This window comes from Oryx dammah, unplaced genomic scaffold (genome assembly GCF_014754425.2).
Source record: "Oryx dammah isolate SB20612 unplaced genomic scaffold, SCBI_Odam_1.1 HiC_scaffold_3, whole genome shotgun sequence".
NCBI classification, from domain to species: Eukaryota; Metazoa; Chordata; class Mammalia; order Artiodactyla; family Bovidae; genus Oryx; species Oryx dammah.
Window position 1 is genome coordinate 102,231,631 of NW_024070187.1, and position 19,212 is coordinate 102,250,842.

A 19,212-nucleotide genomic window follows, 5' to 3' on the forward strand; every position below is an offset into this window, starting at 1 on the left:
GAGAGAAAATAGAAAATAATAAAACACCTAAACCAAAAGAACTGTGGTGTTGGAGAAGACTCTTGAGAGTCCCTTGGACTGCAAGGAGATCCAACCAGTCCATTCTGAAGGAGATCAGTCCTGGGTGTTCACTGGAAGGACTGATGCTAAAGCTGAAACTCTAGTACTTTGGCCACCTCATGCGAAGAGTTGACTCATTGGAAAAGACTCTGATGCTGGGAGGGATTGGGGGCAGGAGGAGAAGGGGATGACAGAGGATGAGATGGCTGGATGGCATCACTGACTCGATGGACATGAGTCTGAGTGAACTCCGGGAGTTGGTGATGGACAGGGAGGCCTGGCATGCTGCAATTCGTGGGGTTGCAAAGAGTTGGACACAACTGAGCGACTGAACTGAACTGAACTGAAACCAAAATAAGGTAAGAGAGGAGAGGAAAAGGAACATAGAGCAGATTGGAAAAATGTAAAACAAACAGAAAGGAGATAGATTAAAAATCCAAATATATTACTGTAAAATTGTACATTAAATATAAATGGACTAAATATTAGTACTATTAAAAGACATAGTTTTGAGACTAGATAAATCTTCCAATTGCTCACTACTGTCCTTAACTTGCTCACCAGATTCTCCCTACTTGTTTCCATCTCCTGATACCTATCCAACAATATAGCTATCCACATGCTTCTTGATATATACACAAAATAATTTCCTGGAAAGGACTGGGCAACTAGAAAATTAGCTATATCTAAATAATTTTTCTTATGTAAAATAAGGAAAAAGAAATATTTTTCAGGAAGCTGAAAAAGTGATACCACATTAATAACTAAAGAAAGAATGTTTTAAAATATAAAATTTGTTAATAAATGAGGAATGACTGAAAATGGGCAAAAGTGGTCTTTTCTGGAGTGATGGAAGTGTTTTACAATTGGATCGTGGTGATGGGTGCAGAACTCTTAAAATTAACTAAAAATTATTGAATTGTAATCTTAAAAATAATGTATGTAAACTATGTAAACACTCACCAAAGGTGATTTAAAAGTTTCTATGAAAGACAGCTCTATGAAGTAGGTATTGTTAGCCCCATTTTATGGATGAGAAAATTGAGGGTAAGAACAATTCACGTGCCCACACCAGCTCTGACTTCAACCTTTCATACATGGCACTCTGCTATCACTGTGTATTTCATATTCATGTTTATAATTCGGTTGTTCTCAAAACCACACTGTAAGGGAGGCCCAGGGGGGTGGGAGCTAACTTACAGATGAGGACACGGAGGCTAGCATGGAGCATCACACCGGACAGAAGGCCCCCAGCGTACACAAAGTTGTACTCACTCTTCACTGAGGCTGCCAAGTTGGCCCAAGACTCGGTGGATGATGTCCTCATGGTCATCTCTCAGGTGTGTCTGTAGCAGAGTGGACAGTGCATACTCCTCCATCCACACCTAAACCCCACAACAGAGGGACAGGGGTCAACCTCAAGTTCACTTCATCCATCAGTGCTTTGTCGGATCATACTTTTTGTTTCTTATTTTTAAAAACCCCTCTTTTGATTTAATTAATTTTTCTCTTATGTGCTAAGTCACTTCAGGTGTGTCTGACTCTGTGTAACCCCATGGCCTGTAGCCCACCAGGTTCCTCTGTCCATGAAGTTTTCCAGGCAAGAATACTGGAGTGGGTTGTCATTTCCTACTCCAGGAATTGTCCCAGCACCATTTCTGATATAATCTATCTTCTCATGACTGGCCTGTGATGCCACTTTGTCTGCCATAGTTTCCATATGCACATGAATCTCATTCCAGGCTCTTTATTTAATTCTGTGGGTCTGTCTGTACCAGGACGTCACACTTTAAGTTCTGCCATTTGTAACAAGAGTTCATAGCTGCTAGAGCACGTCTTCCCATATTCTTTTGTACAAAACTGTCTTAGCTATTCTTGGTTCCTTTTCTTCACCCATGAATTTTAGGGTCTGTATATCAAGTTTGGGAAAAAGCTTTTTGGGGATTCATTTTGTAATTAGGATTCTTTTTTTTTTTATTTTTAATTTTTACTTTACAATTCTGTATTGGTTTTGGCATAGATTGACATGAATCCACCACAGGTGTACATGCGTTCCCAAACATGAGCCCCCCTCCCACCCCCCTCCCCACAACATCTCTCTGGGTCATCTCCGCGCGTCAGCCCCAAGCGTGTCATATCCTGCATCAGACATAGACTGGCATTTCGATTCTTACATGATATTATACATGTTTCAATGCCATTCTCCCAAATCATCACATCCTCTCCCTCTCCCTCTGAGTCCAAAAGTCCGCTATACACATCTGTGTCTTTTTTGCTGTCCTGCATACAGGGTCATCATTGCCATCTTCCTAAATTCCATATATATGTGTTAGTATACTGTATTGGTGTTTTTCTTTCTGGCTCACTTCACTCATTTTGTAATTAGATTAAATTCATAGACTTATTTGTAGAAATTGAATTTTCCTATCCAAGAACAAAGACTTTTTCTCAATTCTTTATCCCTTCAATAACATTTTATAAACTTCTCCACTGGACTGTGTCATGTCCGACTCTTTGCGACCCCACAAACTGTAGCCTGCCAGGCTTCTCTGACCATGGAATTATCCAGGAAAGAATACTGGAGTGGATTGCCATTCCCTTCTCCAGAGGAACTTCCCAACCCAGGGATCAAACCCTAGTCTCCTGCCTTGCAGGCAGATTGTTTACCGTTTGAGCTACAGGGAAGTCTTCTCCATTAAGCTCTTATAAACACTGGTCAGATTTATTTTTAGGCACCCTGTAGCTTTTACTCTAAAGGGGATCTTTATGTTATCACTACTGTTCTCTTCTACTGCTTTGAAAGTTACCTATTCTATTTCTATTCTACCTACATTAAAAAATTTTAACATATATTCCTGATCCCACAAATCCAAAGTTAATCAACATTTCTCTTACCTTAGGATTCATGACTGTCAGCACTTCTGAAAATTTCTTATCCATTATCAGCTTCAATATTATCTCTCATTCTCTCCATTCTCTCCTTCTAGAATTTCCGGAACACTAAGGAAGTCCCCCCAGGACTTTCACATTCTATTCCCATACCTCCTGCTGCTGCTAAGTCACTTCAGTCGTGTCCCGACTCTGTGTGACCCCGTAGACAGCAGCCCCAGGCTCCCCCGTCCCTGGGGTTGTCCAGGCAAGAACACTGGAGTGGGTTGCCATTTCCTTCTCCAATGCATGAAAGTGAAAAATGAAAGTGAAGCCGCTCAGTCCTGTCTGACTCTCAGCGACCCCATGGACTGCAGCCCACCAGGCTCCTCCATCCATGGGATTTTCCAGGTAAGAGTACTGGAGTTGGGTACCACTGCCTTCCCTGCCCATGCCTCCTAATCTCTCATTTTTTCCATCTCTTTAGCCCTCCATGTCATATTCTGTACTACTTTCTCACCTTTATCTCCTAGTTCACACACTGTGTCTTCAACAATATTGAATTTGATATTTAACATCCATTAAATTTCTGTTTTCATGATTACAATTTTCATTCATAAAAGTATGTCATTTTTAAATATGCCATCTTTTTATATCATGTCTTGTTTTTATGCTAGTAATTCCTCTTGTTTTTTTTTTTCTTATTGTTTCAAACATACTTCCTTTATAAGTGCTCTCTAATAGTCTCTTCATCCGAATTTCTTGGTGCTTGTGGTCTAAACTTGGTGCTTGCTGTATGTGCTGGCTCTCACTTACAGCAGTTTGTTCCCTGTGTGTTTCGTAATTCTGGATGTTAGCTCATCTCCAGTGTGGCTTTGTCTGTGAACATCTTGTGAGGTCCCAGGCCACACAACTGATGCACTAAAAAGAATAGCAGAAACTCAAACCTAAGTCTGTCTGTCTCCAAAGCTCGAATGTTTTCTAGGTCCACCATGCACCTCCCTAGCTCACTCATATAACCAGGAGAAACCAGCCCTTAGCAACATGCAGTTAGACTGTGTTACACCGAGGGCTCTGTCTTTAAGGTGAGACTCTTTCCCCTCCCCTACATCTGTAGTGTTTCTCTGGAGATGGCCCCGCTGCATGCAGAATAGGGACAAAGCACGGAGGCTTCCCTGGTGACTCAGCCTGCAATGCGGGAGACCTGGGTTCAATCCCTGGGTCAGGAAGATCACTGGAAAAGGTGGCAACCCACTCCAGTATTCTTACCTGGAGAATCCCATGGGCAGAGGAGCCTGGCAGGCTACAGTCCATGGGGTCGCAAAGAGTCAACCATGACTGAGCAACTAACACTTTCATTTTCACGGAGGCTTTGAGTATGAGTAAGCAGCTTAGGCTTCAGTTCTCTGGGCCTTGTAATTTAAAGCACTTACACTTAATCACACAAAATCACACTATGTTACCCAGAACTACTTGTTAAAGCCAGTCTCTGATGTGTTTTGTGAGAACTCTACAATAACCTGTCAAAGTGCTTAGGAAACCAGAACACTCTAGTAAATTCAACACAGTCTAGATTCCCTAAAAAATAAATTAACATTGTCACTAAAGTACATGGGGGTTTTTGATGTGCATTTAGAGAAGACAGATAAAGCTAGTAACAGGATCCAAAGATGGTCAGGAGTACAGAGATCATCCAACCAGATGGTGCCCAAAGGGGTTACACCATTTCTTTAATATTGTTGAAGGCAAGTTCATGAATGTTTGAATTTAGAAGCAAAGAGCTGCTTCCCTGGGCTAGAGTGTTGACCCTGTTAAGTGCTACTGGGTCATTTGTGGTTTCCAATATGGTTACTGTTGTTTCAAAGTTTCATCTACTAAGGAGAGAAAGGGAAAAGGAACCGGCAGTCAGCACATGCCTGGTACGTGTTGGGGGTTTTGGAACATTCTCCTATAAAGGAAAAGAAAGAAGGAAAGTGAAGTCACTCAGTCGTGTCTGACTCTTTGCGACCCCATGGACTATAGCCCATTAGGCTCCTCCAGGATTTTCCAGGCAAGAATACTGGAGTGGGTTGCCATTTCCTTCTCCAGGGGATCTTCCTGACCCAGGGCTTGAACCCAAGTCTCCTGCACTGCAGCCAGACTCTTTACCATCTGAGCCACCAGGGAAGCCCTCCTATAAAGGGGGTAGGTTTATAAGTGAGCCAGGAAGTGAAATCAACACCTTAGGCAAACACCCGGCGTGCTATGGGGGAGGGAGGCACTGCAGGTTTAAAAGCAGTCAGAGAAGGTCTTGGGGTGAAGGTAGCTTGGGAGAAAGTTCTTAAGAAGGACAAATGAGGCAGGAACGCTGGGGAGCTAGAGGCATACAAGGATACCAGGGAGGCTAGAGTGGAGTGAGAAGGGAGACAGGGAGGAGAGAGAGGGAGGAGGTCAGCTCCTGACATGTGGGGCCGTGCAGGGCAGGATAAGGACTCTGGCTTTTACGCTGCATGAAATGAGCACAGAAATGAATTGATTTGACATAGTATCTTTTATCAAGTCTAATGTGCAGGTGGTTATGAAATGCAGTTATTTTAGGTCCCATGCAGAGAGAAAAATCACTGCCAATTAAATTAAGAAGATCTCAGTTTTAGAGATGTTAAAATGTAACTAAATCTGCATCTTAAAAATGAATGGGATATACGTTCCCTCTGGAGCAGGGAGGGGTCAAGATGGCAGAATAGGAAGACCCTGAGCTCACCTCCTCCCACGGGCACATCAAAATTACAACTATTCATAGAGCAACTATTGATGAGAATGACCTGAAGAGCAGCAGAAAAAAATCTACAACCAACAGTATAAAGATGAATGGGAAGTTCCTGTACAGCACACAGAGTTCAGCTGTGATGACCTAGAGTAGAATGGGGAGGGGATGAGAGGCTCAAAGGGAGGAGATATATGAATACCTATATGGCTGATTCACATTATCGTACAGCAGAAACTAAGACAGCATTGTAATGCAGTTATATTCCAATTGAAAAAACACCAGATCAAAAAAGAAGAAGAAACCACAATGAGAAGGGTCAAAAGGATCGGGTCAGCGTATAGTCAAGTCCCATAATTACAGGTGGGGAACCCCCAAATGGAGGATAATTACTGTTGCATTGGTTCTTCCCACACAGTGAGGGGTCCAAAGCTCCCCAGCCCAGGGGTCTTGCACTATGAAGATGAACTCTAAGAATGTTTGGCTTTGAAGATCTGCAGGGCTTATATTCGGGAGAGCCAAATGATCATCAGAAACAGAGATCCATCCTCAAAGGCTGCACACAAAATCTCACGAGGTCCAGGAACCAGGGCAGAAGTAGTCATTTGAAAGAACCCTGGGTCAGATCTACCTGTTGATATTAGAGAGCCTCCCAGAGGGGCAGGAGGCAACCAGAGATCCATCTGGGGACAGAAGCACTGGCAGCAGCCATTTGGGGGAGCTCTTTCTGCCTTGAAAGTGGTGAAGAATCTGTCTGCAATGGGGGAGACCCAGGTCGGGAAGATCCCCTGGGATCCACTCCACTATTCTTGCCTGGAGAATCCCACGGATAGAGGAGCCTGGTAAGCTACAGTCCATGGGGTCACAGAGAGTCGGACACGACTGAGCAACTAACACTTTCTACCATGAAGACACATGCTCGGAAGCACTCTTTCTGAATCCCTGCTTTGGCTTATTAGCACAGGGGTCCAGCCTCGCCCACCAGCCTGTCAGCACCAGTACTGCGGCACCTCAGGTGAAGCAGCTAGCCAGGCAAGGACACAAGCCCACCCACCAGCAGGCCAACTGCCTTAGGACCCATAGAGCCTCCAGCTGGCCCAGGACCTGACCCTGCCCACCAACCAGTGGCCCCGTACTAGCCCCAAGACCAGCCTCACTCACCAGTAGTCTTAGTAATATTTTTTAGATATGTCTTCTCAGGGGGCTTCCCAGGTGGGTCAGTGTTAAAGAATCTACCTTCCAACCAGGAGATTTGGGTTCGATCCCTGGGTTGGGACGATCCCCTGGAGGAGGAAATGGCAACCCACTCTAGTATACTTGCTTGGAAAATTCCACAGACAGAGGAGCCTGGGAGATTATGGTCCATGGGGTCACAAAGAGCCAGACATGACTGAGCATCACCACCCGCTCATGTCTCCTCAGGCAAAGGAAATGAAAGCAAAAATGAGCAAATGCGACTAAATGAAACTAAAAAGATTCTGCACACTGAAGGAAACTATCAACAAAATGGAAAGGCTGCCCACTGAATGGGAGACATTTGCAAATGATGCACCCCACAGCAACAATTACCTTGGGTCCACCTGCACATTGAGGATAATCTCCCCTTTTCAAGATTCTTAACTTACTTCCCATCTGCAAATTTCCTTTGCCACATAAGGTAACATTCACAGCTTTTGGGAAATAGGATGAGGACATCTTTGAGGGGATGTCAGGCATCTCTCGGCCTAACCCAGCAGACTGGGGAGAAGCCCCCACACCTGCATTAGAATGGATCACACTTTGAGGACCACTAGGTTAGGGGCAGCGGCCGAGAGGAGCAACCCCACATTCAAGGAGCAACCCCACGTTCAAGGAGAGGTGGCTACGGGAGCAGGAGGGCCAAGAGGAGCTACTCCATGTTCAAGGTCAAGAGGGGCGACCTCATCCAAGGTAAGGAGCAGTGGCTGTGCTTTGAGATACCCCACGTCCAATGTAATAGAAACCCAAGTAAGATGGAGAGGGCATCAGAGGGCAGACACACTGAAACCATAATCACAGAAAATTAGCCAATCTGGTCACATGGACCACAGCCTTGTCTAACTCAATGAAGCTAAGCCATGCCATGTGAGGCCACCCAAGATGGACAGGTCATGGTGGAGAGGTCTGACAGAACGTGGTCCACTGGAGAAGGGAATGGCAAACCACTTCAGTATTCTTGCCTTGAGAACCCCATGAACAGTATTAAAAGGCAAAATGAGAGGATACTGAAAGGGCAACTCCCCAGGTCGGTAGATGCCCAACACGCTACTGGAGATCAGTGGAGAAATAACTCCAGAAAGAATGAAGGGATGGAACCAAAGCAACAACAATACCCAGCTGTGGATGTGATTGGTGATAGAAGCAAGGTCTGATGCTGTAAAGAGCAATATTGCATAGGAACCTGGAATGTCAGGTCCATGAATCAAGGCAAATTGGAAGAGGTCAAACAGGAGATGGCAAGAGTGAACGTCGACATTCTAGGAATCAGCGAATGAAAATGGACTGGAATGGGTGAATTTAACTCAGATGACCATTATATCTACTACTGTGGGCAGGAATCCCTTAGAAGAAATGGAGTAGACATCATGGTCAACAAAAGAGTCTGAAATGCAATACTTGGATGCAATCTCAAAAATGACAGAATGATCTCTGTTCGTTTCCAAGGCAAATCATTCAATATCACCGTAATCCAAGCCTATGCCCCAACCAGTATTGCTGAAGAAGCTGAAGTTGAATGGTTCTATGAAGACCTACAAGATCTTTTAGGACTAACACTCCAAAAAGATGTCCTTTTCATTATAGGGGGCTGGAATGCAAAAGTAGGAAGTCAAGAAACACCTGGAGTAACAGGCAAATTTGGCCTTGGAATACAGAATGAAGCAGGGCAAAGGCTAATAGAGTTTTGCTAAGAGAATACACTGGTCATAGCAAACACTCTCTTCCAACAACACAAGAGAAGACTCTACACATGGACATCACCAAATGGTCAACACCGAAATCAGATTGATTATATTCTTTGCAGCCAAAGATGGAGAAGCTCTATACAGTCAGCAAAAACAAGACCAGGAGCTGACTGTGGCTCCAATCATGAACTCCTTGTTGCCAAATTCAGACTCAAAATGAAGAAAGTAGGGAAAACCACTAGACCATTCAGGTATGACCTAAATCAAATCCCTTATGATTATACAGTGGAAGTAAGAAATAGATTTAAGGGACTAGATCTGATAGACAGAGTACCTTAAGAACTATGGACGGAAGTTTGTGACATTGTACAGGAGACAGGGATCAAGACCATACCCATGGAAAAGAAATGCAAAAAAGCAAAATGGCTGTCTGGGGAGGCCTTACAAATAGCTGTGAAAAGAAGAGAAGCGAAAAGCAAAGGAGAAAAGGAAAGATATAAGCATCTGAATGCAGGGTTCCAAAGAATAGCAAGGAGAGATAAGAAAGCCTTCCTCAGTGATCAATGCAAAGAAATAGAGGAAAACAACGGAATGGGAAAGACTAGAGATCTCTTCAAGAAAATTAGAGATACCAAGGGAACATTTCATACATTGGAGAAGGAAATGGCAGCTCACTCCAGTTCTTGCTTGGAGAGTCCCAGGGACGGGGAAGCCTGGTGGGCTGCTGTCTATGGGGTCGCACAGAGTCGGACACAACTGAAGTGACTTAGCAGCAGCAAGGGAACATTTCATGCAAAGATGGGCTAGATAAAAGACAGAAATGTTATGGACCTAACAAAAGCAGAAGATATTAAGAAGAGGCGGCAAGAACATACAGAAGAACTGTACAAAAAAGATCTTCATGACCAAGAAAATCATGATGGTGTGATCACTCACCTAGAGCCAGATGTCCTGGAATGTGAAGTCAAGTGGGCCTTAAAAAGCATCACTACGAACAAAGCTAGTGGAGGTGATGGAATTCCAGTTGAGCTATTTCAAATCCTGAAAGATGATGCTGTGAAAGTGCTGCACTCAATATGTCAGCAAATTTGGAAAACTCAACAGTGGCCACAGGACTGGAAAAGGTCAGTTTTCATTCCAATCCAAAAGAAAGGCAATGCCAAAGAATGCTCAAGTTCAGTTCAGTTCAGTTGCTCAGTTGTGTCCGACTCCTTGTGACCCCATGAATCACAGCACGCCAGGCCTCCCTGTCCATCAACTACCACACAACTACCACACAATTGTACTCATCTCACACACTAGTAAAGTAATGCTCAAAATTCTCCAAGCCAGTCTTCAGCAATATGTGAACCGTGAGCTCCCTGATGTTCAAGCTGGTTTTAGAAAAGGCAGAGGAACCAGAGATAAAATTACCAACATCTGCTGGATCATGAAAAAAGCAAGAGAGTTCCAGAAAAACATCTATTTCTGCTTTATTGACTATGCCAAAGCCTTTGACTGTGTGGATCAAAATAAACTGTGGAAAATTCCGAGAGATGGGAATACCAGACCACCTGACCTGCCTCTTGAGAAACCTATATATGCAGGTCAGGAAGCAACAGTTAGAACTGGACATGGAACAACAGACTGGTTCCAAATAGGAAAAGGAGTGCGTCAAGGCTGTATATTGTCACTCTGCTTATTTAACTTCTATGCAGAGTACATCATGAGAAATGCTGGGCTGGATGAAGCACAAGCTGGAATCAAGATTGCCGGGAGAAATATCAATCACCTCAGATATGTAGATGACACCACCCTTATGGCAGAAAGTGAAGAGGAGCTAAAAAGCCTATTGATGAAAGTGAAAGAGGAGAGTGAAAAAGTTGGCTTAAAGCTCAACATTCAGAAAACAAAGATCATGGTATCTGGTCCCATCACTTCATGGAGAACAGATGGGGAAACAGTGGAAACAGTGTCAGACTTTATTTTTTTGGGCTCCCAAATCACTGCAGATGGTGACTGCAGCCATGAAATTAAAAGACGCTTACTCCTTGGAAGGAAAGTTATGACCAACCTAGACAGTATATTAAAAAGCAGAGATAGTACTTTGCCAACAAAGGTCTGTCTAGTCGAGGCTATGGTTTTTCCAGTGGTCATGTATGGATGTGACAGTTGGACTGTGAAGAAAGCTGAGTGCCAAAGAATTGATGCTTTTGAACTGTGGTGCTGGAGAAGACTCTTGATAGTGCCTTGGCCTGCAAGGAGATCCAATCAGTCCATCCTAAAGGAGATCAGTCCTGGGTATTCATTGGAAGGACTGATGCTGAGGCTGAAACTCCAATATTTTGGCCATCTCATGCGAAGAGTTGACTCATTGGAAAAGACTCTGATGCTGGGAAGGATTGGGGGCAGCAGGAGAAGGGGACGACAGAGGATGAGATGGCTGGATGGCATCACTGACTTGATGGACGTGAGTTTGAGTGAACTCCAGGAGTTGGTGATGGACAGGGAGGCCTGGTGTACTTCTATTCATGGGGTTGCATAGAGTCAGACACGACTGAGCGACTGAACTGAACTAAACTGATCCTATATCCTATTCTAATTGTGTAACTAACAAAATCCACAATATTTAACAATTTCTCTGAGCAATGAGGTATGAAATCACGAAGACCTTTTACCTAGAAAATAGGTGGAAAATGAATTTTATAGTCTAGGTGTGTGTTTGATTTTCCATGAAGAGTTTTGTCAGTCCTTTTCTTCTCATGACTAAATATTCATCTCGACCACAGAAAGTTCATCTCTCATTTTCATCATCAACAAGGAAATATGGAAAGTGGGAGAGAATATGGATCCCTAAATATCTATAGTAATTTAAGGCAATTAGACAATCAATCAGTAAATTAATTTTGCCATACACATTTTGAGAAAGCAGTCTTGGGTCATATTTATTTAATCAGTTGATGAGGTCATTAACCCTCCTGTTTGCTTCTTGAATGCAAAACTCCTCTCAAAATACTTCTGCATAAGCACAGGGAAATTCACATATATGCATATGCTCACAAAGTAAATGAATAAAAAACAAAACCCAGAATCTAGGTACTCTCTGATATCTGCTTAAAATAAAAGATTCATAACTGGAGGTTTCTGGATGAATCATGAGACTTTGCCTAATAATATATCAGAACTGAAATTCTGGAATTTTTTCAATATCAATGTTATAAAGTGATTAAACAGATACAGTGCAAAGGGTCTTAGCCTGCATTTGCCTGTGTTATCTTGCAGCAACCATGTAGGGTATTTTGATACATATTTTTTACATGAAAGCTGCGATTCAGAGAAATTCAGTAAGTTGTACAAAGTGACAGAGTTGTGGGAGGTCAGCTAACTGGCTAAAGTCACTCAGGCCATTAATGCCATTGTTTTTGGTCGCTAAGTCACATCCAGCTCTTTTGTGACCCCATGGACTGTAGCCTGCCAGGCTCCTCTGTCCATGGAATTCTCCAGGCAAGAATACTGGAGTGGGTTGCCATTTCCTTCTCCAGGGGATCTTCCTGACCCAGGGACTGAACCTGCATCTCCAGTGTTGGCAGGTGGATTCTTTACCACTGAGCCACCAGGGAAGCCCATTAATGGGGTTGTGTGCATGCGTGCCAAGTCGCTTCAGTCATGTCTGACTCTTTGAGACCCTATGGATCATAGCCCGCCAAGTTCCTCTGTCTCTAGGCAAGAATACTGGAGTGAGTTGCTATGCCCTTCTCCAGGGAATCTTCCCGACCCAGGGGTCGAAGCCATTTCTCCAGCACCTCCTGCATTGGCAGGTGGATTCTTTACCACTGAGCCACCAGGGGGTCCCATTAATGGGGCTGCTGCTGCTGCTGCTGCTGCTGAGTCGCTTCAGTCGTGCCCGACTCTGTGCGACCCCATAGACAGCAGCCCACTAGGCTCCTCTGTCTCTGGGATTCTCCAGGCAAGAATCCTGGAGTGGGGTGCCATCGCCTTCTCCAATGCATGAAAGTGAAAAGCAAAAGTGAAGTCGCTCAGTCGTGCCGACTCTTTGCGACCCCATGGACTGCAGCCTACCCGGCTCCTCTGTCCATGGGACTTTCCAGGCAAGAGTACTGGAGTGGGGTGCCATTGGGCTACTCTGTTTCAAATGCAGGCATTCAGCTTCCAAGGTTAGAAGACTGTCTGCAAACCACAATTGTCTCTAAAAGGCCTGACCCTCCCACTTGGCGAGCCAACATCAGAGGCACTTTAGATTCATCTGGTGGGCTTTCCAAACCGCGGAGGCCCAGGTTTCCCCCTGCTTCCCCAGAGATGGCAAATGATACGGCCTGGGATCCAGGATTGGTATGATCTGGAGGAATTCAGCTTCATGTACATCCCCTTGTGATCCTGTGCTAACTTCCAAAGCTGCATATTATCCCGGGAAATGCAGTGAAGTTTTTTTGAGCATTTGCCATGTCCCAGCTAGTGGGTTTTGAATAAGGAAGTGAAATAAGAAAATCAGGGCTACTGCCCTTTAGGACGTACCAGCCACATATGCAGGAGACAACGACCGGTCATAGGATAACAGATGCAGCTGACGGCAGACTGAAATTAACTAGCAGGAGATCTAATAAACCGGACAGGCAGGCACCTAGACCTGTGCCCACCCACAGAGAAAGGCCCTGTGTTTGCACAGTGCTTCCATTTACTTTTTGGTAGTTTGGACAGCTCACCCTATTTTCTTTAGAAAATTTCTATCAGATACATACATTGAGGGTTTTTTGTAACTAACTGAACACTCAACGGAAAAAGACACGGTGTTTCTCATAACAAGTACCTAGAGATGGGCAGTCCAGGGCTGGGACAGTCCGGCTCTCTGCCCCACCCTCCTTCATCTTGTCTCTAAGTCAAAGGAAGGCCAGAAGTCCTCCAGTCCTCCTGTAACTGCTTTGGGCAGGAAGAACAGGAAATGCTAAAGAGGAAGATGTTTCTTAGCAACACGTGACCTTTGTATTAGTGAACAGAAGCTCCCTGCAGGTATCCCACCTTGTCTCATAGGCTAGAACTCCGTCAACGAGGCCACTTCTAGAAACTGGGATATTGAGCACGTTAGTTTTGCAGCCTCTAGCATGCAGGAAAGCAAGAAAGAAGCGAAATGGGGGCATTTTCATGTGTCATATTTGAAAATCTGACAGTTTTAATTTTTTAAAAAATAAAATTGATGTATATTAGCTTCCTATGGCTGTTATAACACAGCACCACAAACTCTGTGGCTTCAAACAAATTTAGTACCTTACAGTTCTGGAGGTGAGTTTGGAATGAAAGGAACAGGACTGTTTTCCTCCTGGAGGCTCTCGGATAGGGGTGAAATCTGTTCCTTGCCTTTTCCAGCTCCTTGAGGGCACTCCCATTCCTTGGCTGATGCCCACATCCTTCTAGCCTCTGCCCAGGACATCACATCTCCTCTGACTCTGACCCTCTTCCTTCCCTCTTAAAAGGACCCTTGTGATTACACTGGCCACTCAGATAATTCAGAATAAACTTCATGTCCCCAAATCCTTAATTTAATTGCATCGGCAAGGTCCCCTTTGTCCTGTTAGGTAACATATTCACAGGTTCTGGGGATTAGGATGTGGGGGCATTATTCTGCCTACCACACATATTGTTGTTCAGTTGCTCAGTTGTGTCTGACTCTTTGCGACCCCATAGACTGCAGCATACCAGGCTTCCCTATCCTTCACTATCTCTGGAGTTTGCTCAAACTCATGTCCATTGAGTCGGTGATGACATCCAACCATCTCATGGTCTGTGGCCCTCTTCTCCTCCCAATGTCAGGGTCTTTTCCAATGAGTCAGTTCTTCGCATCAGGTGGCCAATGTACCGTTTTAATGATGAAATAGACTTTCACTGAAATAGGAGTCCCCTGTGTGCAGCCCCTCCCACCCCTACCTCAGTCCACTCCCTTAGTAATTTACTTCTGTTGTTCTAAAGAACAGATTCTGGGCATCATCTCCTGACTTCCTACACTGGGAGAGGAGAGGTCTGCTCTCTTCTCCTCTTCCCATCCCAGCCCACCCGGCTGGCCGTTGTGAAAGGCTGGCAACCAGAATCTTGGTACAACACTCAGCACAGGCACTCGGGGATGCTCAGTGAAAGAAATGCCTCATTAATCCTTCAAAAGTTAATGAAAAACGCAGATTCTAGACCTAGTTTTACAAAATGCTGCACCTGCTTTTCCTGCTCTAGGAGATCCTGGAAGAGTTTCCACTGCTGGCTCCGGAAGCGGTCCGACTTCTCCAGCTGCAGAGTCGAGTTCTCCAGGGCCTCCTGCCTCAGGTATTCACACTCTGCCTGGGAGAGGTCGGTCACACAGGGGAGCGTCTGCAGGAACAGGATGTCCGCGAACTTCCGGAACGTTTCCATGGTGCTGCAGTACAGCTCCTGAAGCCGAGAGCCACAAGACGGAGTTACAAGTCATGGTCTCACCCTGGGCAGGGCCAAGGTCTCCCCACAAGACCCAGAGGCAATCCAGCGAAGGGAATTGTCGAGTCACACACGTATGGGCAAATGCGCATGCGCACAAGCACACACAAAGTCTTGGCTGCCTTCCAGTTCTCTCACCCGCACCCAGTCAAGCCCCAGACCTGCCCCCCTGATCCAGTGAGCCCTTACTCACCGGCATCTCCTCTAAACCTCCATCCAGATTATGTTCACAGGCTCTCCCTGGTCTCCCTGCCTCCCTCCATCCTCCACATTTAGGTGAGTTATTTGCAGAAGCACAGCCCTTTCATTTCCAGTTCAAATACCTTGGAGGGCTTCTCTTTCCATTGCAATCAGAATTACCTAGCAGGGCTTCAAGGCAGTCCTGACTCGTTACTCACCATTCTGCTCCTTGATCCCACCTTCCCCACTCCATTCTCTCTCTAAAAATGTATCTTTTTAATTGTGAAAAATAAAAGCATATAGATAATAATATATTAAACATTCTGAATCCACCATTCAGTTTTCTTTTTCCCCCCAGATTAAAAACACTAAAACCTGCAGGTTAAGTTGGAACCCTTTAAGTTCCCTCCGTAATTCTTTTTCCCCTCCCACCTAGCCTCCTCATGAATTCAGCCATTCCCATGAATTCAGCATCTCTGTCTCCAATTTAGATGTCTATACTTTCACTATATGTGATGTCCACAAACGTGGCTTTTGGTGTGCCTGTTAATTCACATAAATGACATCTCATTGCATGTTTCATTATACAGATACTTTTCAAGCCTCTACACTTTGCCCCACCTCCAGGCACTTGCACATCTGAAATGGACTCCTCTTCATCCTGCAAAACCCCTACAAAAAAATCCCTTCTCTGTGAAGCCTTGCCTGGGCCACTCAGACTAACAAGGGCATTTCTGACCCTGGGCTCCTGCAGCTCTTTGGTTAGCCCCACCAGGGCATCAAAACTACAATTCATCTGTCAGTCCTCCTGGACCACAACTGCCTGAGAGTGGCTGCATCATACTCTGCACCTACGTCTCACATCCTCCCAGACCAACCACCTGACTGCAGTTTCTGAATGCATCACACACCAACAGGAGACAGAATGCCCATTTCCCCTTCTCCATCTAGGAACTCCCTACATGTGCTCCAAATTCTATTTCAGGTCTCCCCTTCAGAGAGGCCTCCTGACCTCAGGGCTTTTTGTGGCCATTAGTTGTTTGATTATCCTTTTCATGGACTAGACCATGAGGTTTCTCAAGAACAAAGTCTTATTACTTTAGCACCTATAGCGCCTAGAAGAGTACCTGGCAAATATCAGGTAATAATATTTAAATTGTTAATAATTATGAATTCTTACTGTGTGCCAGAGTGTCATAAACACATTTCTTGCATAATATCATTCATCCAATAGTCCAATGTAGATGTTCCATTATAATTACCATTGTTTTATAGACAAGAAAAATAAGACCCAGAGAAGAGAAGTAGCTGGACATTTGTAGAGGGTAGATTCTGACTACTGGACTATTGGACTCATGCTCTTAAGTTGTATGGTATGAGGATAATTGTTTTTTTCTTTTTTTTGGAAAAAAATTCTTAGCATCTCATCTGGTGTACCTAGCTCATACTTGGTGGGCTCAATGAATATAAGTTAAATTTAACTCTGTGTTAATTAAACCCAATGACCGTGTGTGCATGCTCAGTCATGTCTGACTCTTTGTGACCCTATGGACTGTAGCCCCCAGGCTTCTCTGTCCATGGGATTATCCAGGCAAGAATACTGGAGTGGGTTGCCATTTCCCCCTCCAGAGGATCTTTCTGACCCAGGGATTGAACCTGAGTCTCCAGCATCCCCTGCATTTGCAGGTGGATTCTTTACCACTGAGACACCTGGGAAGCCCAAACTCAGTGACTACCATGGTCTAAAAAGCCCATGGCCAAACTGAACTTTGGAATAAAGTGTCCATGACAGGGGCATAAGGGATCCACATCCTTTTAGAAGACTTAGAGATCCTACTTCTGATAGTGGCCAAGCAGGTAATTTGAAAGTTTTTCCCACTGAGGATGAATGTTTTTAAAAAGCTGGACAAAATGTTTATTAAACCATCATAAAAGTCCCAAAGAGCTAACAAGGAAGTGTAGAGTGTAGAGTCCAAGGTCTGGGAGAAGATGGCATCAGAGAAGCATGCCCAGCCTTTGGGCTGCATTTATATACAGGGTGTAGGTCAATCCAAGGGATATGCCTGAACAGCTGATGGACCCTGGATAGCCTCCGGTAGTTGAAGGCACAGAAGGTGCAGCTCATGGCTCACCGTGAGTTGGGGCCTGGGTAAATCATTCACACCAAGGATTGGGAACCCAAAAGCTGCAATACAGAAACATGAGTGAAACGGAAGGAAATCAGATCTGATAGGTTTAAACACACAGCAACCTGGAGTCCGTTCATGTGGGTGGCCCAGTGTATTTCAAGTTTAGGCCTTGAATGAAGGGGATTCTAGATCATTTGAGACCCAGTCATCTGGCAGAAGCAAAGGAAAAAAATCTTCTTTGGAGAAGGAGAACATCACTGTATGCCTGAAAATATTTTTATAAACAATGTACAAATCTGAGATAAGACAAACAGTGAAAAATACATGAGTGCACAAAGAGCACAAAAGGAGACGAGAATACAAGGAGAGTACACGAGGAGACAAGACCATGTCCAAAGAGCTACACAAACAACAGACATGCAAACCCACAGGCTGGGGAGCACAGTTCACAGACTTCAGAGCTGATGCTCACTATGCTTCTGATTTTAAAAGCCACTCTTAAACCTTAAAGCAAAGACCTGGAGATTACAAAAAGTAATGCTATTTAGTTGTCTTTTTTTTTTAAATTAGAACTTCTAGAATTGAAGAACACTGTCTAATAATAGGAACCCAATGCAAAGGTTTCATTGCAGTTTAAATGCAGTTGAAGAGAGAATACGTACAGGAAGACAGATCAGGAGAAAAGCTAGGACAAAGTAAAGAGAGGCTAAAGGATGGAAAATATGCAAGAGAAGATGAAGGCTAAAAGACACCGTAAGAAAGTCCCACATGTTTAACTGGAGTCCCTGAAGGAAGGAAGGCAGAGTTCAGACAGAAGTCATATTTGAAGTGACAGTGGGTGAGAAATCTCTCAAAACTGATGAAACACATTTACAGATGAGGAAACTGAGGCTTCATCTGTACATGTGAAAGGGAGGTTAAATAAATTGTGTTAGTTCACCCATAGGACCCTGGTGGCCAGGCTTCACCACACATGATCTAACCATGAGGCTCTTATATGAATTTTTCTAACAATGAATGAATGAGACTATAACTAGCACCTAATAAACACAGGGTCACTTTTTTGCTACATTAATAGCAGATAAAACAGTCTTTAGGGAAAAAAGCTCCTCTCGAGACAAAGGGGAGCAGTTCATAATATCAAAAGGTTTAATTTGCCAGAAAGATGCAAAGTTTCTAAATTTATATGCACTTAAGGAAAAAAAATGATGGTGTCAGTCACTCAGCTCTGTCTGACTCTTTGTAACTCCAAGGACTATAGCCCACCGGGCTCCTCTGTCCATGGGATTCTCCAGGCAAGAACACTGGAGTGGGTTGCCATTCCCTTCTCCAGGGCATCTTCCCAACCCAGGGATTGAACCCAGGTCTCCCACACTGCAGGCAGATTCTTTACTGTCTGAACCAGGCATTATCCAAATCAATACAATTTGCCACATTAATAAAATAAAGCAGAAAAGTATAATGTTAATTATGGGAATAAATGAAGAAAAAAGTATTTCACAAATTGTAGCTTCCATGCAGAAGAAACACTCTTGGCAAAATAGGAAATGGAAGGAAGCTTCCTTAATCTGAAAAAATCTATAGCAAACATTTCACCTGAGGGTAGAAACTACAAAGCAATATTAAAGAGAATTAATAAGACAAATAAAGACAGGGATACACCATGTTTATAGACTGGAAGATTTGATATTGTAAAGACATTCATCCTCACCAACTTGATCTATAAATTCAAAATGCTAATCAAATTGGGGGCTATGTCAGTAACTTCATAGAATATAGATTGAAGCTGCACATAACTCTTGAATCCAACAATCCTGCTCCTAGGTATAAGCCCAGGAGAAATAGGTGCATGTGTGTATCA

At 44.1% G+C, this 19,212-nt stretch overlaps 1 protein-coding gene across 4 annotated transcripts in view; it reads right to left on the bottom strand.

Moving 5' to 3' along the window:
• Positions 1-19,212, bottom strand: part of EVC (EvC ciliary complex subunit 1) — a 91,999-nt gene that overhangs the window by 20,044 nt on the left and 52,743 nt on the right. For all 4 annotated transcript variants that reach the window (XM_040238359.1, XM_040238360.1, XM_040238357.1 and 1 more), the window contains exons 12-13: positions 14,788-15,000; positions 1,336-1,445 (exon numbers count right to left, since the gene is read on the bottom strand). In XM_040238359.1, the coding sequence (XP_040094293.1) occupies positions 1,336-1,445; positions 14,788-15,000 (323 nt within the window). The remainder of the gene's footprint in view (positions 1-1,335; positions 1,446-14,787; positions 15,001-19,212) is intronic.